At 32.3% G+C, this 13,737-nt stretch overlaps 2 protein-coding genes across 2 annotated transcripts in view; both read left to right on the forward strand.

Annotated features, from left to right (window-relative positions):
* LOC145186566 (uncharacterized) overlaps positions 1-13,737 on the forward strand; it is a 337,374-nt gene that overhangs the window by 71,534 nt on the left and 252,103 nt on the right. The window lies entirely within an intron of this gene.
* Positions 10,116-11,030, forward strand: LOC149892184 (uncharacterized). Its single transcript, XM_090078071.1, has one exon. It carries the CDS (start codon positions 10,116-10,118, stop codon positions 11,028-11,030), a length of 915 nt encoding a protein of 304 aa, XP_089934197.1.

The following is a 13,737-nucleotide window of genomic DNA, read 5'->3' on the forward strand; positions in this document are numbered from 1 at the left end:
AACATTTAGCTTATGAAAGCTGACTAAACACAATTTATTTTTGCTGACATTTTATTAAAATCCTAACAAAATTAAGTGAGGTAAAAGATTTGTTTTTTTGCAGTAATTTGTTTTTTAGTGTTATTCACGTTTTGCTGTATCTCGAAATATTTTTGCTGTATCTCGCAATTTAACTGAAAGTTTTCAGTGCACATAAAAAAAACAATCAGCAAAAATGAAATGTTCAACTCTCCAGTTGCAGATTTCTTGAAAAATAAAGATTGTTTCGTGTGATCAGTAATAAGGAGTCAGAAGACAGTATACTCATTCATTAATTGATTTCACCTTTGTAATTTTAATTTAAGTGTCAAAAACTTTTCAGAAAATAAAACAGTTGAATTGAGACAAAAAAAACTCCAAATAATCAGGAATTTGCTTATATATTTTTTTTGATATTATAGCTAAACTAACTTTATACCTAACTAACTGTAACAATATAAGATGATTAGTTCCTAACTTAGCTTTGAAGCAAAAGAAGGGAGCGCTTGATAAAAAGTTTAAGGTAATTAAAATATATATTTGGATTGGATTTTGTTAAAAGGGTGTATTTCAATGATGATATACTTACCAAACTTAAAAATAAATTTCTAAAATCTGTTTGTACGAAAAATTTGATAAAAAATACTTTACACCATAATAATTTTTATGGTTAAATACGTTGACGTTGTTAATGTGAGGAGGGAAAATGAGAATATTTTATCATCCTCAATTTTTAGCCGACTCAAACATACTACATTCGAACGAAGAATAGAGCGAGCCAACCAAAACACCAGGTGGACACACATGTCTAATGACATGAAAAATGAATAAGTCCCGCCATTAATTGTCTGAAAGAGAATTCGAAAGAACATATGCGGACAGATAAAAAAAGAACGATCGAAAAAATCTAAGAGAAGAGAAGGGAAGAGAAGAGAAAGGAAGAGAAGAGAAAGGAAGAGAAGAGAAAGGAAGAGAAGAGAAAGGAAGAGAAGAGAAAGGAAGATTTTTTTGGTCTCTTTGGATAGATTTTTTTAGGAAAGATTTTAATGAAGTGTTTTATTTTAAAGAGAGTTTTGAAGATGTATTAAGAAAGAGTTATAAAAGATTTTAAAAAGGATTTTAAGAGAAAGAAAAAGTTTTTAGAGAATTTTAAGAGATTATATGAGAAAAGAATTTAAAAGAATTTTAAGAGATTTTAAAGAGATTTTATTTAAAAGAATTTATGGAGAATTTAAAGAGAACTTTATGAGAAGGGTTGGTTAGGAATTATATTTGAATAACTTTAAACATGCGTTATTATAAGTATTGATGTATTGTTATTTGTATAAGTTGATATTAAGAGATGAAAAACTGGTCGTAAGTATTTTTACTTTTATTTGCATTTTGATTAAAGCAGTATTATTAATACCATTACTTTATGCGTTAAAAAAATTATTATCAAAAAGTCTGATGTTTCTACCGCGCTACCGTCATCATATCTGCATTGATCTCTAAATCACACTTCACCACCACATTCTGCTTCACTCTATCCACATCATATTATTCACATTTATCATAAAATAAATGCAGCAAATTCCCCGCCCTCATATTAGTATGAAAACAGACGTCGAGGGTGGTAAGAGTGAAAATAATTAAACCTGAATTTCGAAAAGAAAAAAAAAATGTTCGTCCTTTAAAAAACTTCATTTATATTCAACATCTCTTAATATTTTTTAGATACAAATAGAACAATTATTATTAAGTAGAAAATTTAACAATACCATATGAATAAGTGTGATGTTTAAATGGATAACACGTACAACTTCCAAGGCCCGAAAAAACGGCGGTTAGGTAACAGTGATACAGTCTGCCAGAAATCTATTTCTATAAAAGTACAGCTGAAAGAAACTAAATCTCAATTTTGATCTAGAAAAAAAGCCGTTTATTCTTCAAAAAACTCTAACAACGATGCCTATATGTAGGATTTTTTAGTGGGTCTAAAACCTTTTAATGACACTCACACTGGAATTCATATCCTTTTAAAGTTAAACCAACTCATAGACACATTGCCATTGGAAAGTCAAGAAGAAACAGACGGTGTGTAAACGTTAGTGTAAAGGTCAACCTGGCCTTGGAATTAAGCACAGAGATTTAAACTGAAATGTTTTATACTTTTTGTTCAAAAGTTTTATTAAAATAAAAGTTGTGAAAGATACTCTAGCAAAGTGCTCCTTACTGGCTGCTCATGTGTACAGAAGCCTCGCTTGGAAAGCTTAATCGATGAGACATGCGATTTTCTAATATTGTACTACAAAACAATTGTTTTGTAAAACCAGATGGAAGTGAATTCTATTCTATGAAGTTAATAATTTTTTATTTAAGAATTGCACTTGAGATTGTAGGAGCAAAAGATTCAAAATTAGACGTGCTTGTCCCAAGTCCCCTTGAGTTAACGGAGCTTAAAGCATATAAAGCAGTTTGATCTGCCCTCTGAACTTTTATCAGGGCCAACACTTCATCAAATTGTTCCTCCTTTATTCAGGATTCGTAAAAGAATCACCAAACTCTTTATCTCAAACAGAGGCTGCAAAGTATTTGCAAAAAGTCTTCTTGAAAACCTTTTTTTTTAATACAAATCTGGGATCAGAGTCGGTTGAGTAATCAATTGCACACATGCTGGATCCAGTCACAAAAGACCTTCTCTCAAAGAACTTGGAAAAGTATAAGGCCACCCAAGATCTAATCTTAATAGCTCCTTCAAAATCATCCCCAACAATTGATGATAAAAAAAGAAGATTCAGTTTTCTCAACTCCTATACCCGAACAAATCTAAACATTAGAATTGAATCTGAAAAATATTTCCGTAAAGCTTTAGCTTCAAGAAATAAAAAGATTTTGGAGCGACAGAGACTGGTGCCGACACTTACTTTCATCTTGCAAAACTTGCACGGAAAGTTCTTTGCATTCAAGCTTCATCAGCAGCATCAGAAAGAGCTTTTTCTGGGTCATGCTGCAAAATCACAGGCAAACGAACAAACCTTCACGTAAAAAAATATTGAAAAACTTGTTTCAACCGCGAAACAGAAAATAGGTTTTGTCAATCTTTAATTTGTCAACTTTTTTTAATTTATTGGATTTAAAAACAAATTAAGTAGGAGTTGTTTATTTTCTTATAAACTGGAAAAAAAAATTTTTTCAAGTTTTTCAAATTTATCAAGTTTCAAACACGAACTCGCATGTCCCTTCTTGGAATACAGTTATGAGTTTTTTATCAGTATATTTTCATTAAAATATCACCACTAAACTTTACTACTAAATCAAGTAATTGTCGATTGTGCATGATCGCACATACTTTTCAAATACATCACAAACGTAATCATTAAATTTCTATCTAACCTCTTTATGTTGTAATAGAGAAGAAATGCGTTCATTCAAGTACTTATGTAGTTTAAGGCCAGTCTCCGTAAATTTCGGGTTTGTTTCGTTTATCTGAGGGTGACGTAAAATTGTGCCGTTCAGATCCCGCGGGATTTTTCTCAACGTTTTTAATTAAGCGGTGACTTTAAAAGTCCGACAAGAAAATTTTCTAATTTTTTGATTATATATCATGTGTTCATAGCATGTTATGATTTAGTATATAATATGATTTATAACAAACCACATTATTTATTATTCAAATCTTGAATGCTTATTATTTACAATAGATTTTTTAAATTGGATGTAAATTGTGTTAGTGTATTTTACAAAATTAGTGCTAAATGTTCAGAACAGAATATAGAAAATAAAAAGTGCTCAATGTTCTGAAAGAACAAGAAAATAGAAAGACTTCTTGACGATTCTGAAAAAAGAGAAACTGGCAGCGTATATATATATATATATATATATATATATATGTGTGTGTGTGTGTGTGTGTGTGTGTGTGTGTGTGTGTGTGTGTGTGTGTGTGTGTGTGTGTGTGTGTGTGTGTGTGTGTGTGTGTATGTGTGTGTGTTTGTGTATATATATATATATATATATATATATATATATATATATATATATATATATATATACACATATATACATATATATATAATATCTAAACAATATCTAGATAATCTTGATAATATCTAAACAAACAAATTAATTGACCGGATGATTATTGTTAAAACAAAATGAATAAAAAATTATGATAAGTTAAATAATCATAATCAATACAATTCAAATCCTATTTAATAAAAATTTATTACTAGAATTTAAACTATTAATCCAATAATATCACAAAGGATGTTTTCAAAACCAATTGCAAAGAATGTTTTCAAAACCAATCGCAAAGGTTTTTCCAATTCATTTTGATGTACAGTATTGGACAAAACATTTGCAACCAAATAATGCTAATTTAATTTCTTTATATAAAAATGCTGCATTTTTTCAATTTAGAGAAATAACTATGTAACTGTTTAGAGACAAAGTTCTTCAAGTTTTATTCATCACAAAGTTCATTATTTCTACACAAAAATTAATAAATTAATCAAAAGTATTAAAAAAAGTTGATTTCCTTCTGGACAAAACAAGTGCAACTCGACAAAATGTTGACCAAGCTGTATTTCGCTATCAATATTTCGTGGCGAAACCTTTGTTGTCGATCACAGCCTTGCATCTTCGAGGCATAGATTCGATCAGGTGATCAATGAAACTTTGTGGAATCGCTGCCCAGGCCTTTCGGATTTTTTCAAACAGTTGATCCTTATTACGAACACCTTCACGATTAATTCTGCGGTTGACGATCTCCCACAGGTTCTCAATAGGTTTGAGATCCGGAGATTGAGGCGGCCAATCCATCACCGATAGGTGGTTGTCTTGAAACCACTGCTTGACTACTTTTGCAGTGTGTTTCGGATCGTTGTCTTGCTGAAAAACCCATTTTATTGTCATATTCCATTCAGCATGAGGTAACATAAAATTTTTCAGGATATTTTTATACATGAAACTGTCCATTATTTCATTGTTTCGATGTATTGGACCTAGACCGTTAGCAGAAAAACACCCACAGACCATTACATTGCCTCCACCATGCATCACGGTCTTATGGCAGTAACGTAAATCGAGGCGTTTTCCGGCCCGTCGACGTACACGGCAAATGCCATCGCTCCCAATGATGTTGAACTTCGATCCATCACTGAATAGGACAGTTCGCCATTTCTGCACATTCCAGTCAATATGAGATGTAGCAAACAGGAGTTTTTTCTTCTGGTTTTTTAGTAAAACCAGCGGCTTCTTTGCAGGGCGTCGAGTAAACAATCCGGCTTCAACAGCACGTCGTCTGATTGTTCGGTCCGATACAGGCAGCTTTAATTGCTTTTGTATCTCGACTGATGATATCCAGGGATCCTTCTTGACGGATCTGACGATCATAGAATCCTCTGTAGAAGTGGTGGAACGCGGTCTTCCACCTTAGTTAGCTGCTGCCAACTTCCCCGTAAAACGATATTTGGAACATAGTCTTGATACGGTCCATTTTTTCACGCGATATTTATCACAAATACTTTTTTGTGACATTCCACTTACGTAATCGCCAATAATTTTCTTTCTTAGTTCCAATCTAAGACTACCGGGAGCCATTTTTGCACTTGAAGTCATAAAAATATTTCTGGATGCTACTGGGTGCTTCCCGATGCTTCTTCTGGAAACCTCTGGAAGCTTCTGCATGTTTCTGGAAACTTCTGGAAACTTCTGGATACTTCCTTTAATTTTTAAAAAACTTCCGTGACGCTGACACGGACCAGACTTGAGAAAATGAAAAAAACTAAAAAAGTAACACTTGTTTTGTCCGCTGCAAAATGGTACTTGTCAACGAAATTCTGCCTGTGCGCTGTCACCTGTCAGCTGATTGCTCATGTCATGGCATGCTATGACTCCAGACTCCTGAACTGTTTGCAGTGGTAGTATAGTTCGTTTCGTTTTTAAGACATGTTAAATTAGGAACACTTTTTAGCATTGTTCGATGTTGGTTGCAAATTTTTTGACAGTTACCATAATCTTTAAACTTATTTAGCTGCTTTAAATATATTTATGTAAATTACTTGTTAATTCAACTAATGTTCATGAATTTGTTGTCATTGATTTATAATGTATTTTGAATAATAATAATTTTACTACAAAAGAATTTAATAAATCGATTTCTATTTCTTCCAAACAAGTTGGTTAAATTTGTTTTGTCAACAGCCTACTAAAGACTATAACATCAATGGTAATTACGAGTTTAAAGTTTACAGAAAAGAAGTCATTACGAATATTCAAATTAAACCTCACTCAAATCACGACCCCAAAATTTTAAGCGCAATATTTAAAAGTTACGTTCACAGACCTTACTCCATATGCAGTGATTTACATTTACAAAACGAGATAACTTTTCTAATTCAAATATTCAACGAAAATGGTTACGACAAAAGACAACTGGTAAGTATTGCTAACCAAATTAAAAAATGGTCCATAAATAAAAACAAATATCAATCCAATATTTAGAAAAGTTGGATATAGACTAGTTTTTAAATCGAATCCTAATTTAAGATCACTGCTAACGTATAAAAACAAATCTAAATTACCACGAAATAGCCAACCTGGAACTTACTTAATTGAATGTAACTGTTTAAAGAAATACGTTGGCGAAACGAAATTACAAATTAGAACTCGAACTCAACAACATCAAAAAAGCTTAAACGAGGGCAAACATCATCAATCTGCAATAGCCAAACATAGTGAATCATGTTGTTGCGCGCAATCGCGCAGTCATTCAAGCCTCTTACTGCATTTTGTTACTTTTCTCTCTATTACAAGAAATAAAGACCGCTCTAGCACGCTTAGTTATAAATAAAATTCTTTACATCGTAAACAAGTACTACGACATGGAGCCCACGGAGAGATATCTTTGAATAAAGCACGGATGACAAAGATAAAAAACGATAAGTTACGTTTATTTTTGTTCTTCCATTTTTTTTTTCTAAGTGCCATTTTGGATTTTAGATAATTTGTGAACAGTGTTCTGCTTGATTGATTTTTTAATTACATCTAATAGGTATGTGTGCAAAATTTTTAAGCTGCTCAGCTATTTAATTATTTTACATCATCGTAAAGAGCTTTAAATCTGTATAACGATAGTGAAAATTTCATAAAAAACTAATGATTCTACTAAAAGTTATGCCCACTTAAGTGACAAAAATTCATTATAAGGAATGCTTAAGAAAACTGCAACCAACTTAAAAAATTATCGTTCGGCTTACGGTGGTTTAATAGAACTTCATTGTTTAGTTTTCAGCGCATTACTTTGCCTCGGTTATATTTTTATTCAACTAATAACAGAATATGGTTTTTTTTGTGTGTTTTTGTGTGTAGATCATGTTTTGAATACTTTAAAGAAATCACCAATACTTTAAATAAAGTTTCACTTTTCTAAAAAAACAATTTTTTAATGAATAAAAAAGTCAAATATACAAAAGGTTCCCCCCCCCCCCAACCTCTCCAACAGAAGAATATTCGGTACCTTTACTGCGTGCAAAAATAGAATATGAGCTTGTCATTATTTTTTAATAAAATTTGACAGGTACATAGAAAATAGATATATAAAATTGATTCAAAAGTTAGAAAAAAAACCCATTATCCCTTCAATGTCAAGTTTTCAATAGCAATGAAAGCACTAAAAACGTTAGTAACTGCAAAAAAAAAAAAACAGATTGCAATAAACTTACAACACTCTACTTTTAAAATATTATCTAAGTCAATATAAAATTAAAAAAAAAGGCGAGAAAAATCCATCCTTATGACACCTACCTCGAGCACGCGGTGAAAAAATGGTCACAGATTTTAACTTTAAAATCGGTGCCGTCAATCGCAGATACGCACATACCTACATCTAATATGGCTTCGATTAAAAGATAGTTTGAATTATTTTGCAGCGATTTATTCGTAGCGCCAAAAAACAAAAAAAAAGGAAAAAAATTAAAAGCATTAAGGTGACATTTTTACGTAATTAAGTAACCATTATAAGTCATTTGATTTGCCATTACACAGTTAGTTGTATTTAAAGAGCCATTTCGATTTCCAAATGCTCGTGATTGATTATTTAATTCACGTCACGCTCCAGTCAGTTCAGATACTAGATTATTTTTATTATCGAGTTATAAAGTTTGTTAATTTTGCCAAAATGTCAAACCTGCAATCAAAACGTATACTTAGAACGGTTAATATAAAATTATTAAGTAAACTTTTTGAAAAATCATCCGAAGTTCTATCTAATAACAATGACGAAAACCAACATCAAATTTTAATCGATATTCGCGACACTATTAATGAGAAATTCACTAAGGTTATTCAGTTGGATGAAGAAATTTCCTTGCTTATTGAAGATGGTGATGAATTACAGCAGGACGCAGAATCATCCACAGAATTTACACTCTTTTGTAAGAACCAGCTTTCAATTATTAACAGGCATTTAAAAAAAACGATCCCAAGATCGATTCCTTAAGTTTATCAAGCAATTCTAAAAATAAAACAATCAAACTTCCTATATTAAAACTAGAACCATTTGATGGCAGACCAGAAAACTGGGTAACTTTTATAGAGAATTTTAATTGTGCAATCGATCTTAATGATGATTTATCTGATATCCAAAAAATGACTTACTTACGCAACTTACTTCAGGGACCTGCCCTAGCCTCTATAACTAGTCTCGCCTTGACAAACGAAAATTACAAGGCTGCAATTAGAAATACTTAAACGAAGATATGACAATAAGCAAGCTCTTATATCATCACATATGCGTAAACTGTTGTCATTAGAGAAAATTCATAGTATTAGTAAAATTGAAAAGTTAAGACAACTTTTTGACAACTTAGAAATACAAGTAAGAAGTCTCGAGAATCTAGGTATTAATAGCAATATGTAAGGACCTCTCCTTATCCCAGTAATTTTGGAAAAGATACCAGAAGAACTAACATTAATTGTCAACCGTCAATTTAATAACAATGACAGCTGGGATGTTAAATTAGTAGTTGATCTTCTAAAGACTGAATTGCGTGCGCGAGAACAAGCATTAACTAACTCATTAGATAAATCATACAGGTCTATTACTACAGAAACATTTTACACTAGTGCAAATAATAGAGAATCAAATCGAATTCGTTCATCTAATTCGTTTAACAGGATACCACATCGGTACAATTCCTATTCAAATAATATAGGTCAAGCATCCTATTTTGAAAGGAACAATCCAAGAGATCTCCAAAAACTAAATAAATGTTTATTCTGTGACCAGCCACATAAATCACAATATTGTCGATCAATTACAAATATTCAATGAAGAAAGAAAATCATCAGTGATAAAAAAACTTTGCTTCAAATGTTTAGGAAGTGGTCACATAAGTAAACAGTGTTTATCTCAAATAAAATGTTTTAAATGTGGACTTCATCATCACGTTGCATTATGCATCGATACACAGAATTCTTACCTACAAAATCAATCTCATCATAATCAATCTAAAGGACAATTGACTTCAGTTGCAGAAGCTAGATCTGAAGGTCAACAATCTGTTTTGCTGCAAACTGTATCAACTCAAGTCTTGGACAGCGATGGCAATTTACATAATTGCAAAATACTTTTCGACAATTGCTCTCAGTTAAGTTATATATCACCTGAGTTACATTCAAAGTTAAAAGTCAAAACATTAGGTACAAAAGAAATATGTATAAAAACGTTTGGTAACAACAATACAACAGAAATCTTAGAAAAAGTTGAGTTACGAGTTAAATGTCTACTCGGCCGCACAATACGAATAGTTTGCTACGTAAAAGATATGTTCTCCTCTTAACGGACAATATATAAATTTTGCTAGTGAAAAGTATAGACACTTACATAATCTTAAGTTAGCAGACAGTAATTTCAGAAATAGAAGTATGAAAGTAGATGTTCTGATTGGAGCTGACTTTTATTGGTCATTTGTAGAAAATACAACCATTAGAGGCTACCACAATGATCCTATTGCTTTATAATCTAAATTAGGTTTTTTACTAAGTGGTATTATTTTTGTTAAAAAAGTATTTGAAAATAGTGAGTCAGGTAGTTATGTGTTAACACTGCACATGTCATGTTAGTAGAATCATCTCATTCTCGAGAGTCTTTAGTGAAAGAATCCATGGCGTCAGTTTGGGGGATTGGGGAGTTTGATGATTCCAACGTTGAGGTTATTGATAGGTTTCGCCACACAATTAAATACAATGATACCCTAAAGCAATACAGTATTAGGCTACCATTTAAGATAGATCACCATCCAATTTGCGACAACTATGACTTATGTATAAAAAGATTTAAGAGTCTACAAAAAAAACTAAGTAAAAATGAGACACTCCTCCAATCATATAATGACATTTTAAAAGATCAGTTTTTGCAAGGTGTTATTGAGCCAGTAATCGAAAACGCTGAATATCTAGGCCAGGTATACTACTTACCCCACCGACCTGTTTTAAGAGAGGATAAAATTACAAGCAAAATAAGAATAGTTTTTGATGCAAGTTGTTCAGCCGAAAGTCCATCTTTAAACGAATGTCTGTACGCAGGACCATCCTTGACAACATCCCTTTATGGCGTCTTATTACGTTTTCGTGCAGAAAAGATTGTCAGTATAGCAGATATAGAAAAAGCCTTTCTACAAATAGCATTATCTCATCTAGATCGTGATTACGTCCGGTTTTTATGGTTCAAAGATTTCAACAACATTAATACGGGCAACATTCATATGAAAGAAATTAGTTCATACAGACTTTGTAGGGCACTATTCGGAGTTACATCATCTTCATTTCTCTTTTCAGCAACACTAATCACACATGCTGAAAGATACTTGTTACACGTAGATGATCTCATTACAGGAGCTGATTGCATTAACACAGCACTTGAATTTTATAAAAAAGCTAAATGTCTTCTCCAAGATGCAGGTTTCAATCTACGAAAATTTGAATTGAACTGTAAAGAATTAGAGAAGTTAATAAATGAACAAAGCTTTTAGCCTCTCAGCACTACCAAATTATTAGGCCTAAATTGTAACAAAGAAAGTGACATTATAACATTTGATTTATCAAAGTTAACCGACACGAAGATCACACCAACGAAACGGGAAATATTACGATTCATAGCTAGCATTTTTGATCCACTCGGTATGATAAATCCGGTAAGAGTACGGTGCAAAAATTTTTTTCAGGAATTATGTCTGAACAAAATAGGATGGGACACTAAGCTTGAGGGTAATTTGTTAATAGCGTGGCAAACCATTGTTGATGATTTCCGTTTCTCTCAAAACATCGTTATTCCAAGGTGGTACATTAATCATTCTAATAGTCCAGTTCTGGACATTTCATTACATGGGTTTAGTGATGCCAGTCTTAATGCTTACGGCTGGTGTCTCTTAATATTATATTCTTTTATGGATACCACTGTTCACTAATTACAGCAAAATCTAGAATTGCTCAAGTTAAGAAAAGTACTATTCCTCGTCTAGAATTAAGGGCTGCGTTGTTACTAGCAGAAACTATGTCTATTACTCTAAAAGAACTTTCTCCAATTTTTAATTTTAAAGAAGTTGTTTGCTGGACTGATTCTACAATTGTTTTGCATTGGATTAATAACAGTAAAAAAAGTTATCATCCCTTTCTTAAAAAACGTGTACAAAAAATTCGAAATACTTTTAACATTTCATACTGGAAATATGTTGAAAGCAACCCAATTTTGCTAGAGTTGTACCTCTTGATAGTATATCTGATACTATCAAGAGGTACAACTCTAGCAAAATTACATAATTATAAGCTTTGGTTTAGTGGACCTTCATTTTTACATAATGATCCTAAAGATTGGCCGAAATTTGAGTATCGAATATCTAACCAACGTAATTACAAACGACATTCCTATTAATTTAGATATTATTGACATCAAAAGGTCTAACAACTATTAAAGTTATTACGTATTACAGCTTTAGTAATGAGATTCATAAAGAACTTAAAGAAGAAGAAAGCAAAAGAAGATTTAAATTTATCTACTTTAGATTCGGCAGAAATTGAAGCCGCGCTAAAAATTTGGATTCAATATACACAAAAAACTTTGGCAGTATGTTTTGGGAATCGAAAGCTAGAAATTATATTAAAAAACTTATTCGAAGATGCCATTTGTGCAAGCGTTTCGAAGGACTACCTTACTCTTACCCTGAAGCACCCCCCTTTGCCTTTAAGCAGACTTAATGATGATCACGCCTTTAAATTTACAGGTGTTGACTACGCAGGCCCATTATACGTTAAGAATATTTTTGAGGGCAATAATTTATATAAAGTTTGGATTTTTTTATATACTTGCTGTTCTACACGCTCTTTGTTTTTAGATGTCGTTCCAGATTTTTCAGCTGAATCTTGTGTACGAAGTTTACAACGGTTTATAGCGAAACGAGGCGCGCCTACTAAAATCATTTCCAATAACGACTCACAATTCATATCTAAAATTACTCAAGATTTCATTTCATCTCGTGGTATATCATGGCATTTCAACGCTGCCGCTGCGCCCTGGTGGGGAGGATTCTTCGAAAGACTTGTTGCTTCGACCAAACGTTGCCTCCGCAAAGTAAAAGCAAATGCCCGCCTTACATACGAAGAACTTATTGACCATATTAGCCGAAGTTGAAGCCGTTATTAATAATCGCCCAATTACGTTTACATACGAAATGCCTGGAGACACCCCATTAACACCGAATCACATGTTATATGGTAGAACTATGAACTTTAAAGCAATTAAGGAAGAGCTAATAGAGTACAATTTAAATACACGTAGTAAATATATTGAGAGTGTACTAAATCATTATTGGAAGCGCTGGCGAGAAGAGTACATCACATAGCTAAGAGAACATCATAAGCTTAGAAAAAGAAATGGCACAAATCAAATTGCATTAAATGACTTTGTAATAATTCATGACCCAAATATCAAACGCGGTTTGTGGAAAACTGGAATAGTAAAGAAATTAATCAAATCACATGACAAGCAAATTCGAGCTTCAGAAGTTAGGTACGTTAGTAATGGAAAACCAATTGTCATCGAACGACCTATAAACAAGCTGTATTTATTAGAAGCCTCATATAAAACAATGGACAAAAAGGATATTCAAGTGAAATTTTGCGATGAAGATGACATTGAATTTTTAGTTAAAAATTAATGTTGGGCGGGGAATGTTGCGCGCAGTCATTCAAGCCTCTTACGCTTCCTTATTAGTTGTTATTAAAACGAGCATTTTGTTACCTTATCTCTCTCTTACAAGAAATAAAGACCGCTCTAGCACGCTTAGTTATAAATAAAATTCTTTACATCGTAAACAAGTACTACGACACATGTCAAGAAGAAGTTAATTGGGAGAGAACTAAAACCCTTAAAATAGAGACAAAAACATTTGATAGGAAGGTCCGTTGGGCTCTTGAAATACAGAGGCACCAATCTTCCCCTCTAAATGGCGGGATTAATCTTGATAATGGGCAATTTGTAAAAACTAAGTTTTGGACACCATTTTTTACGTTTTTACGTAAGAATAATAAAGAAAGAAGCCATTCAACTGCTGACGTCAGTTAATTTTAACCGTTTTTTGTAACTTAAAATAATTTTACGAGCTGATGATGCTGGTAACCATAATCCAGCGAAAATTTCGCATAATAAATTAATATTTGTATTTAGAGAATTCGTATTATTTG

The sequence above is a fragment of the Hydra viridissima genome, unplaced genomic scaffold (assembly GCF_058129835.1).
Source record: "Hydra viridissima isolate aposymbiotic clone 2 unplaced genomic scaffold, HvirCarnegie_v1 scaffold_2, whole genome shotgun sequence".
In the NCBI taxonomy this organism is placed as follows: Eukaryota; Metazoa; Cnidaria; class Hydrozoa; order Anthoathecata; family Hydridae; genus Hydra; species Hydra viridissima.